The 21,158-nt window shown below is 34.7% G+C and overlaps 1 protein-coding gene across 4 annotated transcripts in view; it reads right to left on the bottom strand.

The window, feature by feature from the left end:
* Positions 1–21,158, bottom strand: part of LOC145671337 (bifunctional 3'-5' exonuclease/ATP-dependent helicase WRN-like) — a 141,657-nt gene that overhangs the window by 95,579 nt on the left and 24,920 nt on the right. For all 4 annotated transcript variants that reach the window (XM_081740352.1, XM_081740354.1, XM_081740353.1 and 1 more), the window contains exons 4-7: positions 13,378–13,481; positions 10,715–10,858; positions 7,610–7,845; positions 1,137–1,244 (exon numbers count right to left, since the gene is read on the bottom strand). In XM_081740352.1, the coding sequence (XP_081596478.1) occupies positions 1,137–1,244; positions 7,610–7,845; positions 10,715–10,858; positions 13,378–13,481 (592 nt within the window). The remainder of the gene's footprint in view (positions 1–1,136; positions 1,245–7,609; positions 7,846–10,714; positions 10,859–13,377; positions 13,482–21,158) is intronic.

The following is a 21,158-nucleotide window of genomic DNA, read 5'->3' as shown; positions in this document are numbered from 1 at the left end:
TAACGATAAAATCGAAAACGATACAAGGAGTACCGTATTACAAATATCAACAGGAATTCACACCAGGAATAGACCCAAGCTTTACTGGGACAGAACAATATAAACTGATAAAGAAGTACATCATAGCGAACACATCATAGTGCATCATAGCATAGAAGTACATCTGCGGAAATCACAGTAACCCGCAAAGAGAAAGAAGTATACCTAATAGAAAGTACATAGATATAAAACATAAAAATGCTAACTAGCCCTACAAAAATAAAAGAATAATGGAACACCAAAAATGTAAAAATAATATCAACAATAACATCGAATACCAGTGGTGCACAAGATGTTGAAAAGGCTATTAAAACTATTGGGAATTATATAGTATTTTGTATGGTTTGGCTGGAAGTGCTTATTTTTAGGACTGAAACGAAATGTTAATTAATCTGTGAAATTATTTAATATTCGGGTTGTTCTTTGTACGTTAAGTAGGTGGTTTGTATTGAAGTCTATTGTGCTCTTAGTTACTGAAATTCCTGAGTTTAAGAGCATTTCTGCAGTTTAAAATAATTATATATTAATTAGTGTAATTTGGAATTGACGAATAAAACTATGTAAAAAGACCGAGATGAGGAATTGCTATTATGTTATGTACAATGTCGTACGTGAATGCACTTTTATTATTAGGCCATTACTGAATGATTAACACGAAAGTAGAGAATACGTTACACAAATATTACAGCAACAAATGGAATTGAAGAAAAAATCATGAAGAACATACAGAAGAGTGTTATGTTGGGCACATGCAAATCTGTAGGACACTTTCTGTAAACCTCAAAATAAACAGGAAAATACATAGAAACAATAACATACTTGGATGTCCATATATTACTATATTGCTTGCTTAGATGATGGGTAGAGAATAAGAATAATGATCGTACTTTGTTTTATATATGAAATCACTCCGCACCTTATTTACGAAGTTCAAGATACATTGTGAGTCATTTTACACTGGAAACAACTAACAACTCAATCTAAGATAAAATTTCTTCAGAAGCAAGTTGTCAGAGTTTGTGGTTAATCGTTCCACAGCAACCATTTGCCTGATGAAATGTAGAGAAACTTCTCTTAAAACGTAATAGGATAAATACCTTAATTTGAGAGAAGTGCATATATCTCTTCGGACTTCCGGCGTAGCTGTAGCCGTCACGGCTAAAATAGGTACATCAGGCATAATATTTTTTAACTGGCCCAAACGCCTGAAACAAATACAGCAATTATCAATATACAACTGAAATTAATTTTGACAAAAATAAATAAATGATTATATAAATACAGTCTCTACTTTAATGACTAAATATTAAAATAATCCAAGAAATTAAATTTATGCCAATCATTGTAATAAAAAACATATTTTATTTATTTATTTATACATATTTTTGGACATTACTGGCATATATGACCTTAAACCTGTCACGTACGAGGAGCGACGTCCTTTGACAAGCATATTATCCTGAGAAGGGGGAAGGAAACCTGTACCTAGGACCTGTATGTTAGGTAACATTTCAGTATTTGTCTGATGTGAATGAGGAAATTTCACGAAAAACCTCACTCATGATAACTGGTCTGAAAAAGCAGTGACCTTTTCGATCGAGTGTCTCACCGGAAATCAGACCTGGGCGAAAGCATTAACGACTACGCTATGCAGCGCAAAAGAAAAAAAAAATACTTTTTTTTTAACTGAAGGGCATGGTGAAAGAAGGGCATATTCTATCCTCCACAGAAATTGTTTTTCATGTATTACATTGAAGATGGTGTCTTCTGGTATGGTGCCAACTTCTTTGCTGTGGGTTAAGCCGAGCCTTATCTAATTTGCTATCTAAAATTTGTACTGTTACATTTCTTGGTGCAAGAAGGACCTATACTTCAGTGATAAAAATGGGATACAAGCCTCTATGTAACTGTCTGTAATGGCGCAAACTTGTTGCTCAGCTCCAATCACAGATCTGGTTGTTTAGTAGTAAATAGACATGACTGATATTCAAAATGTTATCCCAAATACAATGAATAACATTGAAAATATTGAGAATGTTTTGTTTCTTCGTTTATCAAAGTTTAGCGTCCCTTTTCAACACCGAAGCAAAATGAAACGTAGACCTGAAGTTTAAGACGGATTCCAAACCACCAAATACCTTCACATTTCAATGGCCTCTCACAGGAAATCTCACCCGGGACCATGTGTACGAAGTGTATGAGTCTTAGTCACTAGATCAGAAGGGGAAGGCCTAATATTGAGGAAGTGATAAAATTTTCCTCTATCATATCTGAACGATAATATTTCTGTGTTATATCGTGGAAATTTTTACTATCTATAAACAAAAAAAAAATAAATAAATAAATAAAAAAAATAACTAAATAAACTGGAAGATTTTATTTTCAGTAATCTTATTTTACTGTGCGACGTTCACAATATAATGTTAGACAAAGTGGATACGAAAAAAGTAGCACAAAAGTTTGTCTCCAATTGTGAAAAAAAGGCACTCAGTTTTCGGTCCTATGAAGCTGAAGGTGGAGTAAACTGTGAAGTAACAAACTGTTTTTGTTTAGATTGCGAGCAGCAAAGTGAGTTTAGTTTAGCTTAAAAAAACATAATTTTCAGCTGATTTTTTTAACTATACATTGTTGAGCCTCGTTTACATTCGTTGTAGACTTGTAGGCCTAAAACCTATTTTCAAAACACTATCGTTTCTGAGTATGCACTTCACACTACCTTTTGTCATTATTTTGTTTTTGACTACGCTTCGTATCATTTAACTAAAACTGTAAAACAAGCTTGAATTTTAGTCTTTGAATAAACAAACAAACTGCAAATACTGTGCGCGTGTTTTTTTAGTGCCACATTTTCCAGAAACTAGGCTTTCAAAGCTAAAAATAAAACACGTTTTTTTTTTAAGTTTTTGCTTGCTTTTTAAGTCAAAAATCCTTTAAAAAACAATGTACAAAGACATTCTTTTGTTTATTTCAGGGGAAGGACACCTATGGAATACCCAGTCTCTCGGTTAATCTGTCCTCCCCCAAAGTTTATATGCTGCTGACGCCAATGGCACAGGACATATAAAATTTCCAGATATTCTCAAATTTAATGTAGGTTCAAAATAAGCATAAAGCAAGCGTTGATAGAGTCTTTCTATTCCATCTGTGCCCTTGCTGGCGCTGCTATCGATGTGTGTTTTCCCTCCCTCCCTCCAATGAGGGACAAGTTGCTGTGGCGGACAGCGTTGCCACATTGAAACATCTTATTTCAAGTATTATTATATTTTTTTTTTAAAAAAAAAAAAAAAGGTTGTCTATAAATAAAAAAGCAACACAAATCTCCTCGATTACTCAACCAAATTAGATATAGACAAATTAATCTAATATCTGCAAATGATATTTTCTAAAAACAAAAGTTAAGTTATTTTGAGTTTAATTTTGTGCTATATAAGATGAAACTTTTTTTTTTTTTCTATTCTACAATTTAACGTAGGATTCGAACTATATGTTTCCAGCCGATAATCGGACCTGAGTTTTCTACATGGCATGCGAGAACACTACGCACTTAGGGAAAAAAGTGGGGAAGTTCAGAGAAAAGTAATATTTTGTTACATAAATTGGACACGTACGTAATTGTTTAAGTATTCTGAATACTATACAATCTTAAATCTTTTAGTTTTACATCTCATATTTTTGACATGGGGAGTAAAGAGTGTTACGTGACTGCTCCAAATGAATGACGATGCAATAATTGGTGAAATGAGAAACTGGATGGGAGCAAGAGAACACCGAGAATACCCACAAACACGTCACACCATCGGCGCAAATCTGTCTTCAACATTAGGGGCAACGGGGAAGACCATTCCCATATATATATATATATATATATATATATATATATATATATATAATTTTTTAAGCGATGTTAATTATGAAGTTCAAAAACAATGCTGTGGAGAAACAGAAGAACAGAGTTGTCTTCAACATTGGAAGGCGGGCAGATTTGAGGCCTATTCTGGGGAAGGAGAGATATAAGACTCATATTATGGTACGTGAATCTCATTTCTGAGATGAACCTGTTGTATATTATAGTCTACATACAGCAAGGCACATCAATTTCATCTCACTTTCCTTTGTGGCAGTCGGACACAAATCATCACATTTCTTTCACCCCCCCTCCCCCCCAAAAAAAAACACATTTCAAATCGGATTATTGGGAGGACAGTCCTCCCAGTTCCAAGATTGGGGGACGTTCTCCTCATCCCCCCGGGATTTGTGCCAGTGTGTCACATTACAAGAACTCTCATGGCATGGGATCGAACCTGTTTGGAGGTCTATGATTTTTTTTTTTTTTTTTTTTTAACGTAAACTAGGGGGTATATATAACAGTATTCACGCACAGACATACCCACACAGACACACACTTAACGTTGTAGAGACAAAAATTACCTACAATACGTGTACTACTGGATCTTTTTTCCCACCCTCCTTTGGATTTTACAACATTCCCAGAATAACTTTTGAAAGAAACACTATACACTTATTGGAAACTTAATTTTAATATTCTGAAAGAAATTCAACTTCGTAGAGCTATCGACGAGTTTTCGTAAAGCAAACAAATTCCAGAAGTATACCAGTAAATATTTAAAAGGCAAACCAATGCAACTGTCAGCTTGGCTCTCAAAAGAGCCTATTAAGAAGTCCAGAGTGAAGTTTTTACATCAATGGTTCCACACCTGATAAGCTATGTGTGTCGTCGTCACTGCTGGTCTCCATTTCGTAATCGTCATCGCTGGAAAGACTTTCATCATCGTCGTCGCTGTCAACCCCACAATTAATACAAGTCTTTCGACTTCATTTGATATTCCATCCTGCTGCCGATACATATTCTCTAAGCGTTCAACATGATCACAACACCTCACCCATTCCTCAACAGAAACTGAACGAAATGCTTCTGTGAACTTCAATGTATCTTGCAGAGACAATTCAACATTTTGTGCCGCAACTCTCTGCTTCACAATTCCCCATATCTTTTCAATGGGTGAAAAATCACAATGATATGGTGGCAATTGTATGGGAATGTGGCAGTTTTCTTCTAAAATGTTATGGGAATAGTATGTTGGATTTGGCTTATTTATCCTGAGAACTTCAGTGAGTTATATTTTCGTCATATTCTCATCGAAGGAAATATTATTTAAACGAAGCCAATTTTGAATATCTAATTTCTTCGCGCTGGTCGATGGTGGTTTGTTTATCTGACGAACGTGATAAGATGCGTTGTCCATCACAATTACACTCTCATTCGGCCGCCCTGGTATTAACTTTTCCTGCAACCACTTTTCAAAATTTGTAGCATTTCTTACCATCATGGTAATCACCTGTTTTACATTGTGATTTGAATATAAGTAGCGCATTTTGAACAAATCCTAATCTACCCCCACATGAACAATAATGAGTCGTGATCCAGAACTGCTATTTACAAGAACACCATCTTCGTCTACACTTTGTCAACATTTTTAAACTTTGCAACTAGGGTGAGTATACGTTTCATCTACATACACAATATTTTTCCCTTGTTCCCTGTATTTTTTAATATTCCTGAGGAAACGTGCTCGGCATGCTACAATATCAACCCTTTCCATAAGTTTGTACCGCTTATCTTTACGCCTCTTATATTTGAATCCCATTTCGAGAAAAATCTTCCTTAACGTTTCAACAAAACCCTTAAATCCTATTCCATTTTTGGCATATAAAAGTATTTTGCGTAGTGTAGGAACTTCTTTGTTGACATAAAATTTATGTAAAATTCTACGAAGTATACATTTATCCATATCATCAACTTCGATAAGTTTTCTCCGTTTTTTCTTACCTGGTGTTGATAATTTTCCCCCCTCTTTGAGTGTTCGTGCCTCTCTTCTTATCTTCTTAATAAATCGTTCAGATTTATTAAACATTTCCGCTGCTCCTTTCGTAGCACTGTCCCGAGGTAATATCCAGGAATTGGCTTCCTTTTCCCTGTCACAGAAATCGATGACATTCCGAATTACTTCACGGGCTGCGCTATGCACTGTCTTGTTAGCCATTCTAAATAGCTTACGATCTTCACTCGCCAAAACCAAACGACTAAATGAAAAATTGGCAACACAGCCGAGGTCATTCACTTCCTCCCCCGAAGCAAAGCGAAGATTTCCTCCGCAAGAAGGCGGCGGGGGTGGGGACGAAGTATAGTTGACATATTTTCCGAGGGCACAGGTGAGTTAGACAGGCTCTAGCAGTGAACCCAGAATGCGCTGGTGGGACGTCGGAAGTATTAGGGAACGTCAGCTGCACGGTTCCTTACGTTCGGAATAAAGCGTATTGCGATGTGTTTTTTTTTCCGAAACTTTGGACAGCCCTAACACAGAAACTATGCCCTTTTCCCTACATACCCACATGAATATTTTTTCTTATTTTGATGTGAGGAATCGCCTGTTATAGTTTGTCGGTTTAGTTCGTTAATACCCTCTATAATTAAACTTGATTAAAATCAATGAACCTTACTATATTCATAACTTTGTTCTTACTTTTGTACATTACCAAACTAGTTATCGCCTCTTGGTTCGTTTTCTTAACTTTTAAAAGAAATATCGGCTGTGTGTGTTAAGAGAGATGTCTTAAAAATTGTGAAAAGTGAGTTATTTAGCTATGAAAAAAGCCCGTATTTCTCCGCATCGGCGTGTATCGAGTAATTTCTTATATCATCACTGACTGCGAAGGAACTTGACTTCGTATCTCGCGGTAACTATGTGATTATACGAAGACCAGCACATTAAATACTGTTTAACTCAAAATCAATTTTTGTAGTTACCTCATTTTACACACCCACCTAAGACGTTAAAAACACATTCATAATAATTCGCGTACGTTTCATCCTGTCGGATCAAATTTCCAATACAAGAAATAGGTACAAACTTATTAACATAATATTCTAGCAATGAACAGTTTTAACTACTACTAGTTGGTAAGAAATGTGTATCTGGGTTTTAAAAATAAATAAATAAATAAATAAATAAATGACATACATCTTGTCGACAAAGTTTTCAACAATAAGACATATCTTGAAAACACATGTTCAACAGTCGCTTCATTGTATTTTGCCTGCACTTATATGGTAACCCGCGTATGTGCTTAAAGTCTTTTTTTTTTCCCCTTCCGTCAAGCATTTTTCAGTCATGGACATTCATTGTTATAGTCGCCTCGAAACTAGCAACATTATCAAAAAAAGCTTTATAGCTTCTAAGTTATTAAACAATATCGAAGTTTTATTGTAGTTATTCAGCTCTTTTATTATTATTATTATTATTATTATTATTATTATTATTATTATTATTATTATTATTATTATTATTATTATTATTATTATTATTATTATTATTATTATATAATTTCACATATCAAATAAAAACAAAAAATATAGAATATATTAAAACTAATAACTACTTTGAGAAATATTACAAGTTGTTAGCACATTATAACTCCCTGTACTATAGAACGCGAATTTTTTTCTCTGATATATTTTAAGTAAATTACTTTTCCAACGACTAAACCTTACCTGTACGAATTCCTGAAATCGTGACCCCATTGGCTTACACAGTGAGCTTCGTCAATTGCTACAAGACACACACCAACTTTTTCTTTAATATTTTTCAATAAGTTTTGATTGTAGTCAGTATCACAGAACTCAGGGGTAAGATAAACGATTCTGTATTTCCCCCGAAAAATATCGGCAATCACTTCTCCTTGTTTCGTCTGGGCTGTGCCCAAAAAGCACGCATTAATGTTTGCAACCTGTCAACCAGGAAATTAAATTATCAAAAATATATACACATACATAAAAGCTAATAAACAATTAAATAAACATGATATAGCACGATAGTGTAATTTAATACAAAAAGAAAGTGAGATGAAGTGAGTAAATTTTAAGTCTTAACTATTAATAGATATTAATATATATTAATAGACTTAAGATATTAATAGACGCATGTTTATAATAACTCGTGAATGCACTCTTATTTATCGCGTCTAATATTTAGTGTACTCTAGATTGTACCGTTTCGGTTTTCTCTGACATCTTCCTCAGTACATCTGGGCAACTAACGCGCAACCCATCTCACTTCTCAGAATTTCCTCTTGCACTATTTTGATAACATGGCAATATAAAACCTTCAGTTACCTTTTCCAAATTAAAATTTATTATATACATTTCATTTTAAACCAATTGTTGGTTTAATTTGTAATTCTACTATACGACAGAGAGCTCCTTCGTGGCTAAGCGGTTAGCATGCGCGCGCTTGGCGCGGGAGACCTGGGTTCGATTCCCGGCGGGAGCTCATGTGGATCGGATTCCACGTTAATCAGTAGGTCCACGTCTTATATAGCCTCGCTGCTGAACGGGATGAAAAACACAAAAATCAATCAATCTACTATACGACACCTATTCACACAAAATGCCGTTCAAGACTAGCAGCAGTGTACTAGAAATATCGATTTGAAAACAGTTAGCAAAAACTATTTAAAAAAGATTTTCTGTATATACCTCTGTTGGTTTCTTTATAACAAGATTTTTAAGGCTTACTTTATTTATTTAGATTATATATGAATAGAAACTAAGTTTGTTTGGCCTCTTAACGTCCTTATAAAACAGCTAGGATATGAAGAATGGAACACAGCTTAAAAGGAGATCCGAACCACTACTCGAGTTTGCCTTCCACTCCTTCAACTGGACTCTACCGACTCATCCACGGAGGACACCTCATAGATATACATCGTGCTGACCATGCACACTTGTAAATATTTTAAGGGTAATTTTAGAAGTACAAAAAGGATACACAAATGCACAAGTGAAATCACTGTGCAGTTATATTTATAAACATAATTAAAATAAATGGACAATTTCGAAAGACTTTAATTTGCATATCAATAAAAGAAGTTAATAAATATATGAATCATTTGCGTTCCATTCATATATATACTCGTACGTAATTTCAAAAAGTGCATTCATGTTTCCTGATTTTATGAGAAAAGGACTAAATGATTTGAGAACTCTGAAAATGTCACGCTGAAGTTCACATGATTGGTTGGCATTTTGTTATTAAATTTATTTTTTTTTTTTTTTATTTAAACTTTAAAAAAATGACTGAAATTAATACATGATGTGTAGAACGCTTTGAAAGTAAGTTTTTCACTGACTTCACAAAATAGAATAGTTCCTGAATTTATAGTCACCTTCTATATATAAATACAGGGTAGACCGTTTTGATAAGATATATTTATATTTTTAAACACCGAGCAATAACAGTCATACATGCCTTTCATATAGCTTATCAGGAAGTGTACTAGGATAGGAGTTACTGATACATGCTTCTTTCACTGTTGTAGGGAATCATCGTGATGTGAACCACCGCTGAAATTCCGTACGTCGTGAATGTGTTCTTCAGTAGTAATACCTTCATCATCATAGCACAACGGCGTTTCAAACAACATTTTAAGAAACGGCAGCACCATCCCGAAAGGTCACACTACGTGCTCTTCACAACTTTCGTCAGACTACAAACGCGAACAAACAGCGATCCCCTGGGAGACCTCGATTGTCGCGTAGTGCAATAAACATTGAATGTGTTTCTAATGCCATGGATCAAAGTCCAAAGAAGTCAACTCGCAAATTGTGTCGTCAAGTGCACATTCCACGTACCAGTGTGTGGTGTATTCTTAAAATGACTTTTACAACTGTATCCATACAAGCTACAGGTAGTGCGTAAATTGATCGATCAAGATAAGATTTAAAAAAAAAAAAAAAAAAAAACGAATTCTCGCATTCTGTGATTGTCTAATCACAAAAGGCGATGACTTTGTGCAACACCTTATCACGTCCGACGAAGCTCATTTCCATCTTAGTGGTTATGTCAATAAAGAAAACTGTCGATTCTTGGCTAGACAATGCACACAATGCAAAATTGGACTAGACAATGAAAAATTGGCAGCTGTTACATAAAACACCAATGCACAGTGCCAAGGCTACTGTGTAGTGTGCAGTGTGTCATGCCTGTGTGATAGATCCCTATTTTTTGAGAACGAACATAATGATACCGTCACAGTCACTGCTAAGAGATACAACACAATATTATGAACTTTTCTCATTCCCGAAGTGAGACGACTTGGCCTAAGGAACATGTGAATTCAGCAGGATGGTGCCACGAGTCATACGGCAGTAGTGTCAATGACAACCCTTCCACGTCACTTCCTGGACGCCTCATCCCCAGATTCAGTGATTTCCATTGGTCATCCAGGTCCCCCGATCTAATTCCACCGGACTATTTCCTGTGGGGTTATCTAAAGGAGAAAGTGTACACCACAAATCCCACTACCGTCAATGAACCGAAAGATAGCATTTGAAGGAAGATAGCAGCTATCTCTGCCGAAACACTCGTTTCGGTACTGACCATGACTGTTAGGGCCAAAGCATGTTTTTGTCAAGATGATGCCCATCTAAAGGATGTAATCTTCAAATATTGAACACAGTGCAAGACTCCCGTCCTTTGGCAATGTAATCCACACAATTGGTAAGAGATGTTTTGTTCAACATGCTCCATAAATGACTTAAGTGCCCCATTGCCCTATTAATATGATCAACCCAATATTAATTACAACCAATACTTACACTCAAGGCTAATACTTGATCCTCCATAAGAGATATTAAAGGAGAAATGACCAATGCCACACTGTTCAGAAACACTGGGGGATATTGATAACACAAGCTTTTCCCATAGCCTGTAGCCATTATCACACAGTTATCTCGCTTTTCCTGGAAATAAAATAAAAGTTGTAACAAATGTATGCAAATAACCTATTTTTACCATTATCTATATTTACTATAGGTGGAACTATATAGAATTTCAAGATGAATTAATCACAAAGTCACCCAGTCCTTCTCCAGGCCAGCCACACATTTTCACTCCTAATAGCGATATTCGAGGTTTTAGATTAAGATTTTATGTACTACAGCGGTGCATCTATTATGCCTGGACAAATCTACTGATCATTTTTGGATAACACTCAAATAACTAAATTAAGACATATTTAGAACTGCTATCAAATATATATATATATATACATGATTTAAGAGAAAGGACTGATACAAATATTAAAACTGTGTTGCTCGACTAGCATACTGATTAAAGCAGTGGTTTTCAACCTAATTCCTATCACGACTCCCATTTTATCACATCCTCTTGCCAACGACCCCTTATAACTGGTTTGTAATAAGCGTGTGTGGGATTTTTAATATACCTATTGTGGAGATCTCACGATATCCATCTATTCCTATAATAACAGAATCCATTTCTTGTATATAGTGGATACAGTAACCTCCCTAAAAGCGAATGGACTGAAACCCAATTTGGTCAGTTCATTCATATTTCAAATATCGATTTTCCCACGATGTAGGCTAAAGGAGACGGTGATGATGGGGAATGAATGAAACGATGGAATGAAGAAAGTGGGAAGAAAGGGAGGACCTTGAGGAAACCCACGCACACGGTGTTTGTCCACCACAACGTTCACTTGCCACGAGCTGGGATTAAACCAGGAACCCCATTCATACTATTTCAAATGAATATCATTGGCCGGAGTGGTTTTTCTCTCATGGTAAGCATTAAGACAAAGACAAGAAATCGCTTATCAGTTGAAAATGATCTGATAATGGGCGTCACAAACATTGAACCGGACATTGCCGCACTAATGAAATCACACCACGCTCAGGTATCTGATTAACTTTCAATTTTAATTGTATTACAATATGCAGATTTTGTTGCATTTGTATTTTTCTGCTATTTCAATATGCAGTTCTTATTATGAGTATCGTACCTCTTTCATTTAAATTGATTTTTTAAACAACTCTGCACCTGTTGAAAATGTTTAGTAGACCTATATTTTGTTGTTTTTAACAGTATGTATAAAAAATAAAAATATGCCTATTAGAACAAAATTAAAATAATATTTAAAAATATTTTTCGGTACTAGATTCTAATTATATTTATCTCTTCCGCTTATCTTCGGACCCCATGAGGGATCGCGTCCCTCAGGTTGAGAAACCCTGGATTAAAGCAACACCACGGTATGCTTAAGATCGGTTCGCTCCTTGACCCAGTCACACACTTTCACTTTTATACAACACAAAAACCATAAGTTTAACATCGCTGAACTTTTTGCCTCTTGTAAAATATTTGGTTTTGAATACCCTCAAAGAATCATTTCAGAAGGGCAAAAAGATACACAACTGCACAAGTGAAATCACTGTGCAGAGTTATAAACATTATTAAAATAGGTTGTTAATTTCAAAAGACTACAAGGTAGAGAAAATCGAATTTTGCCTAAGTTAGTTCACTGAGTCAGAAATTAATTTAAATTGCAAAGCAGTAAAAGATAACTGATTGTTTTTATATTATATACGTAAATATTTACTTATACATTCTTTTATGAACAAGCGATTTTGTAAGACCTTAATTTTCTGTGAAATAAACTCCGAACCAATCTGCAAACGAAGTATTTCTTTCTATCGTTCATCTTTCCATTTTGGATAGTCTGACGTGCAACAACTCTATATTGTAAACGTATTAAAATAAATTAATAAAATAATTTTTAAAATTCAATACTCTTGGTATGAGCTAGCAAAACTGGGACTACCGAATGCAATTCCGGATGGTTTCACTAATCCTAATATTTTGAGAACCACAAATCTTACTTCTGGAGTCAAGATTCTAATCTTTGACAACCTATCCTAAGAAGCAAATCAATATAAATTACATACATGCAAATGAATCACTCCATTTTCGGAACTCCTTTTCAGTGTCGTAACAAGCTTTCGGGCCTCCCCTGGAGCCTTGTTCACAGATGGTTTAAAAAAAAAAAAAAAAAAAAGCGAAAAAATAATATGAAGGAAATAAATTTTTTATAAAATTAAAAAAAAAAACTCATCAGAGTAGAGCACTGTGTAAAAACACCTTGTCAATAGCTACCAACCAAAAATGAGATGGTGGAACTACATCAATACACATTATTTGACATGTGACCGGAAGCCATCGATAAGGTGTTCTTTGCATTCCTCTATTCTGATGAGTATTTTTGTTTTTATTTCCTTCATATTCTCACTTTTTCCCCTCATTTTATCCTCCACGAACAAGGCTCGCAAAAGGAGATGCCTAAAACTTAAGCCCAAGTGTAAGACATTTTTAGGAATGAAAACTTTACGTAAGTAAAAAGAATGTTTTGTGATCAAAATTACTTTCTCAATATTAGAAAAAGCAATACACAAATCTTACTTACCTCGATAATGGAATGAATGATTTTCCACTGCATTGGACGGAACGAATCGTGGCCAAAGGAATTTCTCAGAACTTGAATATAATTTTTACTGGGCTCTGGAACATCTGGCAAATAATAAGAGCACGTTATTTTTCGTAATACAGAATACCTAATCTAACAAAGAGGTCTTATAAGAAACAATAAGAACGATTAACAAAAATATATATATATATATATATATATATATATATATATATATATAATTCTATAATTTCCACTTTATATTACAAAATGTATAACTTAAGTGCCAAATGCAAATCACAAACAGGAAGATTAACTTATAAAGCATTTTTCTAAGAATCAGAATTTAAAAACTACAGTAAACAGCTTATGGATACTTAAATAAATTTTGGTAACTTGTCAAGATATCTACAGAAAACAGAGTATAAAATACAACGAATGGTTGTTTTACTTCCTGTTCCAATAACATGAAAAAGAACGATTACCAATATTATTAATATTAATATTAGTATTAGTATTATGTAACTCCTACTATGTTTTAAAAAATATGGATTTTAAAGTTCCAATATACGGTACAAGGGTAAAAATTTTATTGCAACCACATGATATGGAACACAACAAACTATAATAGACTGTTTTTTTATAATTTTTAATATAACTTGGTAGTCGTTTTTATTTTTAATTTTTGGTGTCTAAGTGTTTTAGTAATTGACATAAAGTACACTGTCAGAGCTTTTTTTTATATTATCAATTCATGTTAAAGAAATTAATCATTATTTATCTCTTTTACTATATTATAGTGTTAAGATAATGTTGCAGAATATGACAAAGTGCTGTATTTTTGCTGCACTTCAGTTGTTCTCAGCACGTTAAAATAATATTTTATTATTATTATTATTATAACTGAAGTTTCTAAACTTAATTTAGACAAAGGGAACTTAGATTATCGATGGGATAACATAATCGCCAATCAAAAGAATAATACAAATTAAGTTACAGAATTTTTATTTATTTATTTTTACACATAACATATTCTTCACATGTCATTGTCATGTTACATGTCATGTCAGTTGAGTTCTAATAATTGTCAAATTCATAAAGAATTATTTCAACTAGGATTGTTATACACACAGTGAGCTTAAAGAGTTTTCTTGAATAAAGAGTAATTAGGAAAAATTGGTTTAATTTATTCTAGAAGAGAAAAACTCGCAGATAAACTACATACATTCTGAATAAAAAGTTTTATGGAGAGTCAAAAAAAAGTGTGAAACAGAAAACATGAAATCTTTGAGTTTTACGTCCCACGGTTATGCCGGTTAGGCTAAAGGAGACGGTGATTATGAGAAATGAATGAAATGTTGGAATGAAGAAAGTGGGAGGATACGGGAGAACCCCGAGAAAACCCACGAGCACGGTGTTTGTCCACCACAAGTGTGAAACAGAGTTTGTTCCAGTGGTGGCTCTAGAGTTCTACAACAGGAAAATTACATCGGTAATAGAGGTGAAACTGATTATATACACACACCCGTGCGTTGCAAAATCCTTCAGAAAGGTCTTTGGAGCCTTCAGTGATGTTTCAATTCGAAGGCATTCTTTAAATTTTGACATTAGATACACACATTGCAGGAAAAATATACTATGGTATAATCATATATTAAATTATACAGAATTATTTAACTTAACTTTCCACCCTTCATTCAGCACAACGCATTCAATTTATTCAAGACGTGAAAAACAATTGATGTTACGAATCCTACTAAACCTATTTCTTGAATTGAATTTTCTCAATCGATTCCATAAATGAAATGAAAATTTCTACTTGTACGTTCCATGCTACTCCCCTGGAGTCTTTTTCCATGTTCCTGCCTTTGAGGTCAAAGGAAACACATGAATTAATAAAATTATGAAATAATTTGTGGAATGAAAATGTGGGACGAAACGGAAGAACATAGCAAAAACCCACTACAGAGACTATACTGTCCAACACAAACTAGCGTGGGAGTGAGTCAAACCAGGGATCTCTTGTACCAGAAATGAGCGCTCTATCACAGCCACCATGCCACATTTTCAATCGATCCAGTAAAAATATTTGTTACACACACACACATTAGCATGCATACTTTAAAGTGCAATTTGAAATTGATACAAAAACTGAGTAATAGTGAAAAGTTAACTAGCTTCGTTTGTCATATATTTATTTATTTACTTCTAAACATGCTAATATTTTCATGATGCATTGAAACAAGTATGCATTCAATTTCGATCGTTTCTAAAGCAAATAAGTAATTCACTGGACCATTCATTTTCAGCATCATGACGTAGACCAACTGTTTAACATAAACTCTGAATTTTACATTTCCTATCGAGAATCGAACTCTGGTATCCAATGCCGAAGATGCGTTTGCAAACCATATATGCACAAGGAAGCTTCAAAATATGCATGAAATTCCGTTAAGTCTACCGAGGACCGAATTTACTGACATCCGGTGAGTGTTGCCCGCCTTAAACCCTTCTTACATGACTTGACATTTGACTCTATTTACTACTATTTTATAATTTTGATTTACAAGTAAAAAACTTACACATTTGTCTGTAGTTCCGCACGTTTGCTTTCTCGGTAACATTTCAATGATAAATCAATTTTAAATGTAGTTCAACAACTTTCAGTCGTTCCCCAAATGCTTGTAAAAAAAAAAAAGTTAGGTACATACATGTTATTAAATTCATAAATTGTAAAGTACACTAAGGTAGGGTTATATATATATATATATATATATATATATATATATATATATATATATATAGGGTGTTTATGAACTATACCGACAAACTGTAAAAGGTGATTCCTCACATCAAAATAAGAGCAAAAGTCCATATGGACCTATGGCGAAAAGTGCACAGTTTCAGAGCTAGGGCTGTCCAAAATCGCGAAAAAGCTAAATTTCAATAGGCCCTATTTCAAATTTCAGAAACTGTGGATTGTGGTTCTCATCAGGGCAAAGAAAGACATGCATACACAATCCAAAAGTGCATATTTTATCAATTGTCAATAGGTGTAGAGGGTATTCCCTACAGGGTGTAATTCACAGACATGTTTTCAATAGAGTTTTCAGATATACCCTGATTTTAAGGAGGATCCAAAGTAGGCAGGATGTAAGCCTAGACAACAATGGACATCCAATGCTTCAGAGGGAAGGCGGAAGTGTAAGGAACAGGCAGCTCCATGTTTCTTTGTGTTCGGAATAACGTGTGATATGTATTTCGTCACGATATATTTCACGTTTTCTTTACTTATACGAGTGAAAGAAACCATCGCACCATGCATTTTCCCGAATACGAGAGACCATGCTGCTGACGATTCTTAACACTTCCGACATCACGCCAGAGGATTCCTTGTTCACTTCTATCAAAACTTATCGTTTGCCTGCTTTGGACCAGGATTCCGTGTTCACTTCTATCAAAACTTTTCGTTTGCCTGCTTTGGACCAATCATAAAGTTAGTGCATATCTTAAAATTCGGTTGATGGCATGTCTGGGAATTTCACCCTGCAGGGAATAATCTGTACACCCATTGAACATTAATGAAATATGCACTTTTGGATTGCGTATGGGTGACTTACTTTTTGCTGATAAAAACCACCATCCACAGTCTCTCGAATTCGAAATAGGGCCTCTTGAAATTGGGCTTTTTCGAGATTTTGGATATTTTTCGCCATAGTCTATATGAACTTTTTCTCTCATTTTGATGTGAGGAATCACCCCTTAAAGTTTGTCGGTATAGTTCATTAACACCATATATATAATTGGAATATGACCGCCCCAAAACAAATAATAATAATAATTCGAAATTTTAATGTGGATTCTACTCGTCCTTGATAACATATAAGTCATCCTTTTGTGTGTGTGTGTGAAGGTCAATAAATACATCCCACTTTGCTCGGATTGAGTGCGTCAGCATAACCACAAAGTTTATGCTCCAACCTACTTCCTCTTCTTCTGTGGTCCCGTCTATTAACCGAAACGGATTCCTTCTTTCCATCTTGAAAAATGAGTAATTATATTGTACGTAATGACAAGTGTTTAACAAGCTACTCTATGGCGCAGGTGACTGCTCGAAAGAGCCAAGTCAGAACACGTGAACAGAAAGTAACATCAAGTATCGTGATTTACACTATTTTGCCAAATCTCTCATAGACATCAATCAGGGTTGCAAACTAAGTATTAAAATAACTAATTGTTTCTTCGATCTTTTCTAATTCGTATACAGAAATGAGTGTTCATTTTTTCTTACTTATTTTTCTTCGTATTAATTAGAAGGCAAGTCACCTTGTGACTACATTAGAGTCGCCCGTGGTTTGTACACTCATGTCCAAAATGATTGTCGCATAACTATAGCTGTCTTCGTGTAAGAATATAATTTGATACTGATTTTGCAAGGTACTTTTAATACTGATACTATTTGTATAATCGGGAAATGTATATTTGTGGTAAATTCCATAGGAAAAGAATTATAAATACGAAAATTAGAATGAGTAAAATAAAATGTTGCTAAATGGACAAGAAAGTTTTATTTTCGTTCTATTATTCTTATTTACTGCTCTTTCGACATGAAATTTACCACATACATGTCTTTGCCGATTATAAACGTACTAACATTGTAAGAAATACCGGGCAAATTCGTTATCAAATTATATTCCTACAACAACATATTTATAGACATGCGACAATAATTTTGGACATGAGTGTACATACGTTATACTACAATATCTGGATCAAGGATTCGCAAGTGAAAACACAAAATTCTTATTTATGAACTGCTGTTCGCTTCAACTTGTTAGTGTATCTATATAATTCAAATTAAGAACTGATTAACAGTGATGTGACTTGAGTACTTTTTCCGGAGTATTGTAGGGTATTAATTTTCTTTATAGGAAATACAAAGAACATGGGTTTAATAGGCTTCTAACGAAACAGACGGGAATTTGTCAACGAAGATCCCGGTGAAGACTGAAATATTGATATTAATTAGTTCACAAACAACAAAAACATAGCGATACAAAGGTGATTGTATAATACGTACCCTATAGCTTCCATTAGTTATTATAGTAATCACACCTTTGTTACAAAATTCGGCAAAAGCTTGAAGAGATGATTTAATCTAATTTAGGTGTGCTGATTTCAAATATCGAAACCGTTTTTGCCTATTACGTACAGTTTTTTCCTATTTGCAATCGAATTTTTTTTATATTGTAATTTCGACAGAAAACACCATAATAAAGAATAGGTGTAATTTGAATGGGACATGATCAAATTGCAACGAATATACAAAACACTACTTTATGTAACAGATTTATTTGTAAAAGAATAAATCTCACCACAAGATCACTATATTTTTACCTATCACATACGGTTTGCTAATATATGAAATCAGTTTTTTTCGTACTGTTTTAATTTCAACACACAGTTCACCATAACCGACAATATCTGCAATGTGAATAGAACATGTGACATGCTCATTGCTAGAATGTATGAATCTCACTACAAGAATATATTTTTTTTTCTGTGCTTTGATGTGAATGAACGCTGATTGTGTTCGTGTTCCTGAGTAGGGTTATCTCGCACTAGACACCAACAGTAATCTAACATCATGGAAACGTCTCATCGCCCCTGATATCTTAGATTCATTTCTTTTATATGTCTTGATGGAACCGCTCGCCATGTTCCTCGCTGAATGCTCCTAAATTTGAAGGAAAATAGTCCAGATGACTGTGCAGGAAATGTAATTTTGAGCTCACGTGGCAACATAATTTCTTGAAGTTGTACAGCATGGTTTCGACAATTTGCTGGTGGTTGTTATCTTCAACATTACCCAGGAATTTGCTGGAAATATTCTTGAATGATTCCCATGCCTTAAGCTGTGTTTCGTTCATCGTCATAGTGAATGTAGGATCCTTCATAAGCTTCCGAATTTGGGGGCCGTCAAAAACTCCTTCCTTAATTTTGGCATTCGACAGCCCTGGAAATATGGGACTACTTCTGTCCAAACTCTTAACGTACTGCTTCATAATTCCCAATTTTGTATGTAAAGGGAGCAATAATACATTTTGAGGATCAATTAATGGACGATTTACAATGTTTTTTGCTCCTGGCACGAACTGTTTCCTCTTGGGCCATTCAGAAACTAGCCAGTGTCTATCCTTCTCCCGAGAGTCGCACTCACACAGAAAACAAGAGAACTTTGTATAATCTGCTTGTTGTCCCAATATGATAACGCACACTTTTAAATCACAGCACAGTAATCATCTGTGTTCATTGTATTTCAGTTTCTGCAAAACCATTGATAAATTGTGATAGTTTTCACAAAGATGTTGAATGCGCGACTGGCACTGAAGCAAGTTTATTCCCATTGTGCAGAAGACCACCTGTGAGACTTCTTTTACTCGAATCAATAAATAGACACCAATCCCTTGCTTGATAAACTATTAAAAGACGACGAATCAAGCCAGGGATATGAACAAAAAACTGTCTGAATTCTTCCTCCTGATTTTTGTAACAATATGAATTTGTCCCAGGAAGTAAAAGATTTCTCTCTTTTAATCTTGATCCTAAAAGTTCACTCTTTTCTTTAGTGAGGCCTGGGTCACGCACCAAATCATTTAAGTTACATTGATTATAAACACGTAAAGTTTTATCTTCAACATCCGCTATAAAGGTATCATTATCGCCATCCTCCGCACTTGAAGATGACAAAGACACACTCTCTGGTAACTGTATTGGTGGTTTTGGGACAGGAATATCGGGTCCATGTAGTACGGGGATTATGGCTGATGGAAAGCTCGGATACCAATGTGCTTTTTTTTTTTTTTTTTTTTCGTATTGAAACCGGACACTTTACATACACAAAAATAACAGTCGTCAACATGATTTCTTTGTTCCTGCCAAACCATTGGGATTCCGAATGGCATTGATGGTAACAATCCTTTGTACCATCGCCGCAGGTTTTCTACACACGTTTTACACACAATATGACATGCGAAATTCTTGTCCTGATCACCTAACTTCATGTTAAAATATGCCAAGTACAAGCTTTTTATAAAGGGCGTAATATTTCGCTTTTGGCCTTTATTTGTATAATGGTCACATATATAACAGTGTTTGGATTGTTCACACATTTTCGCCTCCGAACATCACTGCCACTTGCCATTTTTAACACAAACTCACTCACAGATCGAGCTTCAAGTGCACGTTGTAAGTTGTAGACAAAGGCATGATACACGTTCCCAGAATTCCCTCTCAGATAAAAGAACTTGGCATATTGACCTTGTCTGGCACTGCGCATGCGCGAACTACAAGTGTTATATTTGTTTTCATGTGTTTCTTGATAATTACCTAATCCCCTCCAAAACAGAGGACATACAATATTTTATCTCAGATATGTTCATACCTGCATTCCATACACCCAATCCAAACCTTAGCATAAACCTTAGAAGGACTTGTGACAAATCTGTGCATGATACGAAACAACTAGACTATTTTTTACATAAGGACACTAAATCTAACGTATATCATCGGAAAATCTTCGCAGACCGGTGTGTACAATTGGGAGGTACGGTGGCTCAGTGGAGACATTGTTCACTTATAGTTGGAAAAATCTCTAATGTGAGTTTGTGATGAACAACATAATGACTAGAGCCCGGGTATCCATGCACAAACCAACCCTAAAATATGCATGAAAAATATAAAAAATATACATTAAAATTTTAACATATGCACTGAAATGT

The sequence above is a fragment of the Thermobia domestica genome, chromosome 15, assembly GCF_964235325.1.
Source record: "Thermobia domestica chromosome 15, izTheDome1.hap1.1, whole genome shotgun sequence".
Taxonomy (NCBI): Eukaryota; Metazoa; Arthropoda; class Insecta; order Zygentoma; family Lepismatidae; genus Thermobia; species Thermobia domestica.
The sequence above is the reverse complement of the archived record's forward strand: the minus strand, read 5'-3'. Positions and strand labels throughout refer to the sequence as shown.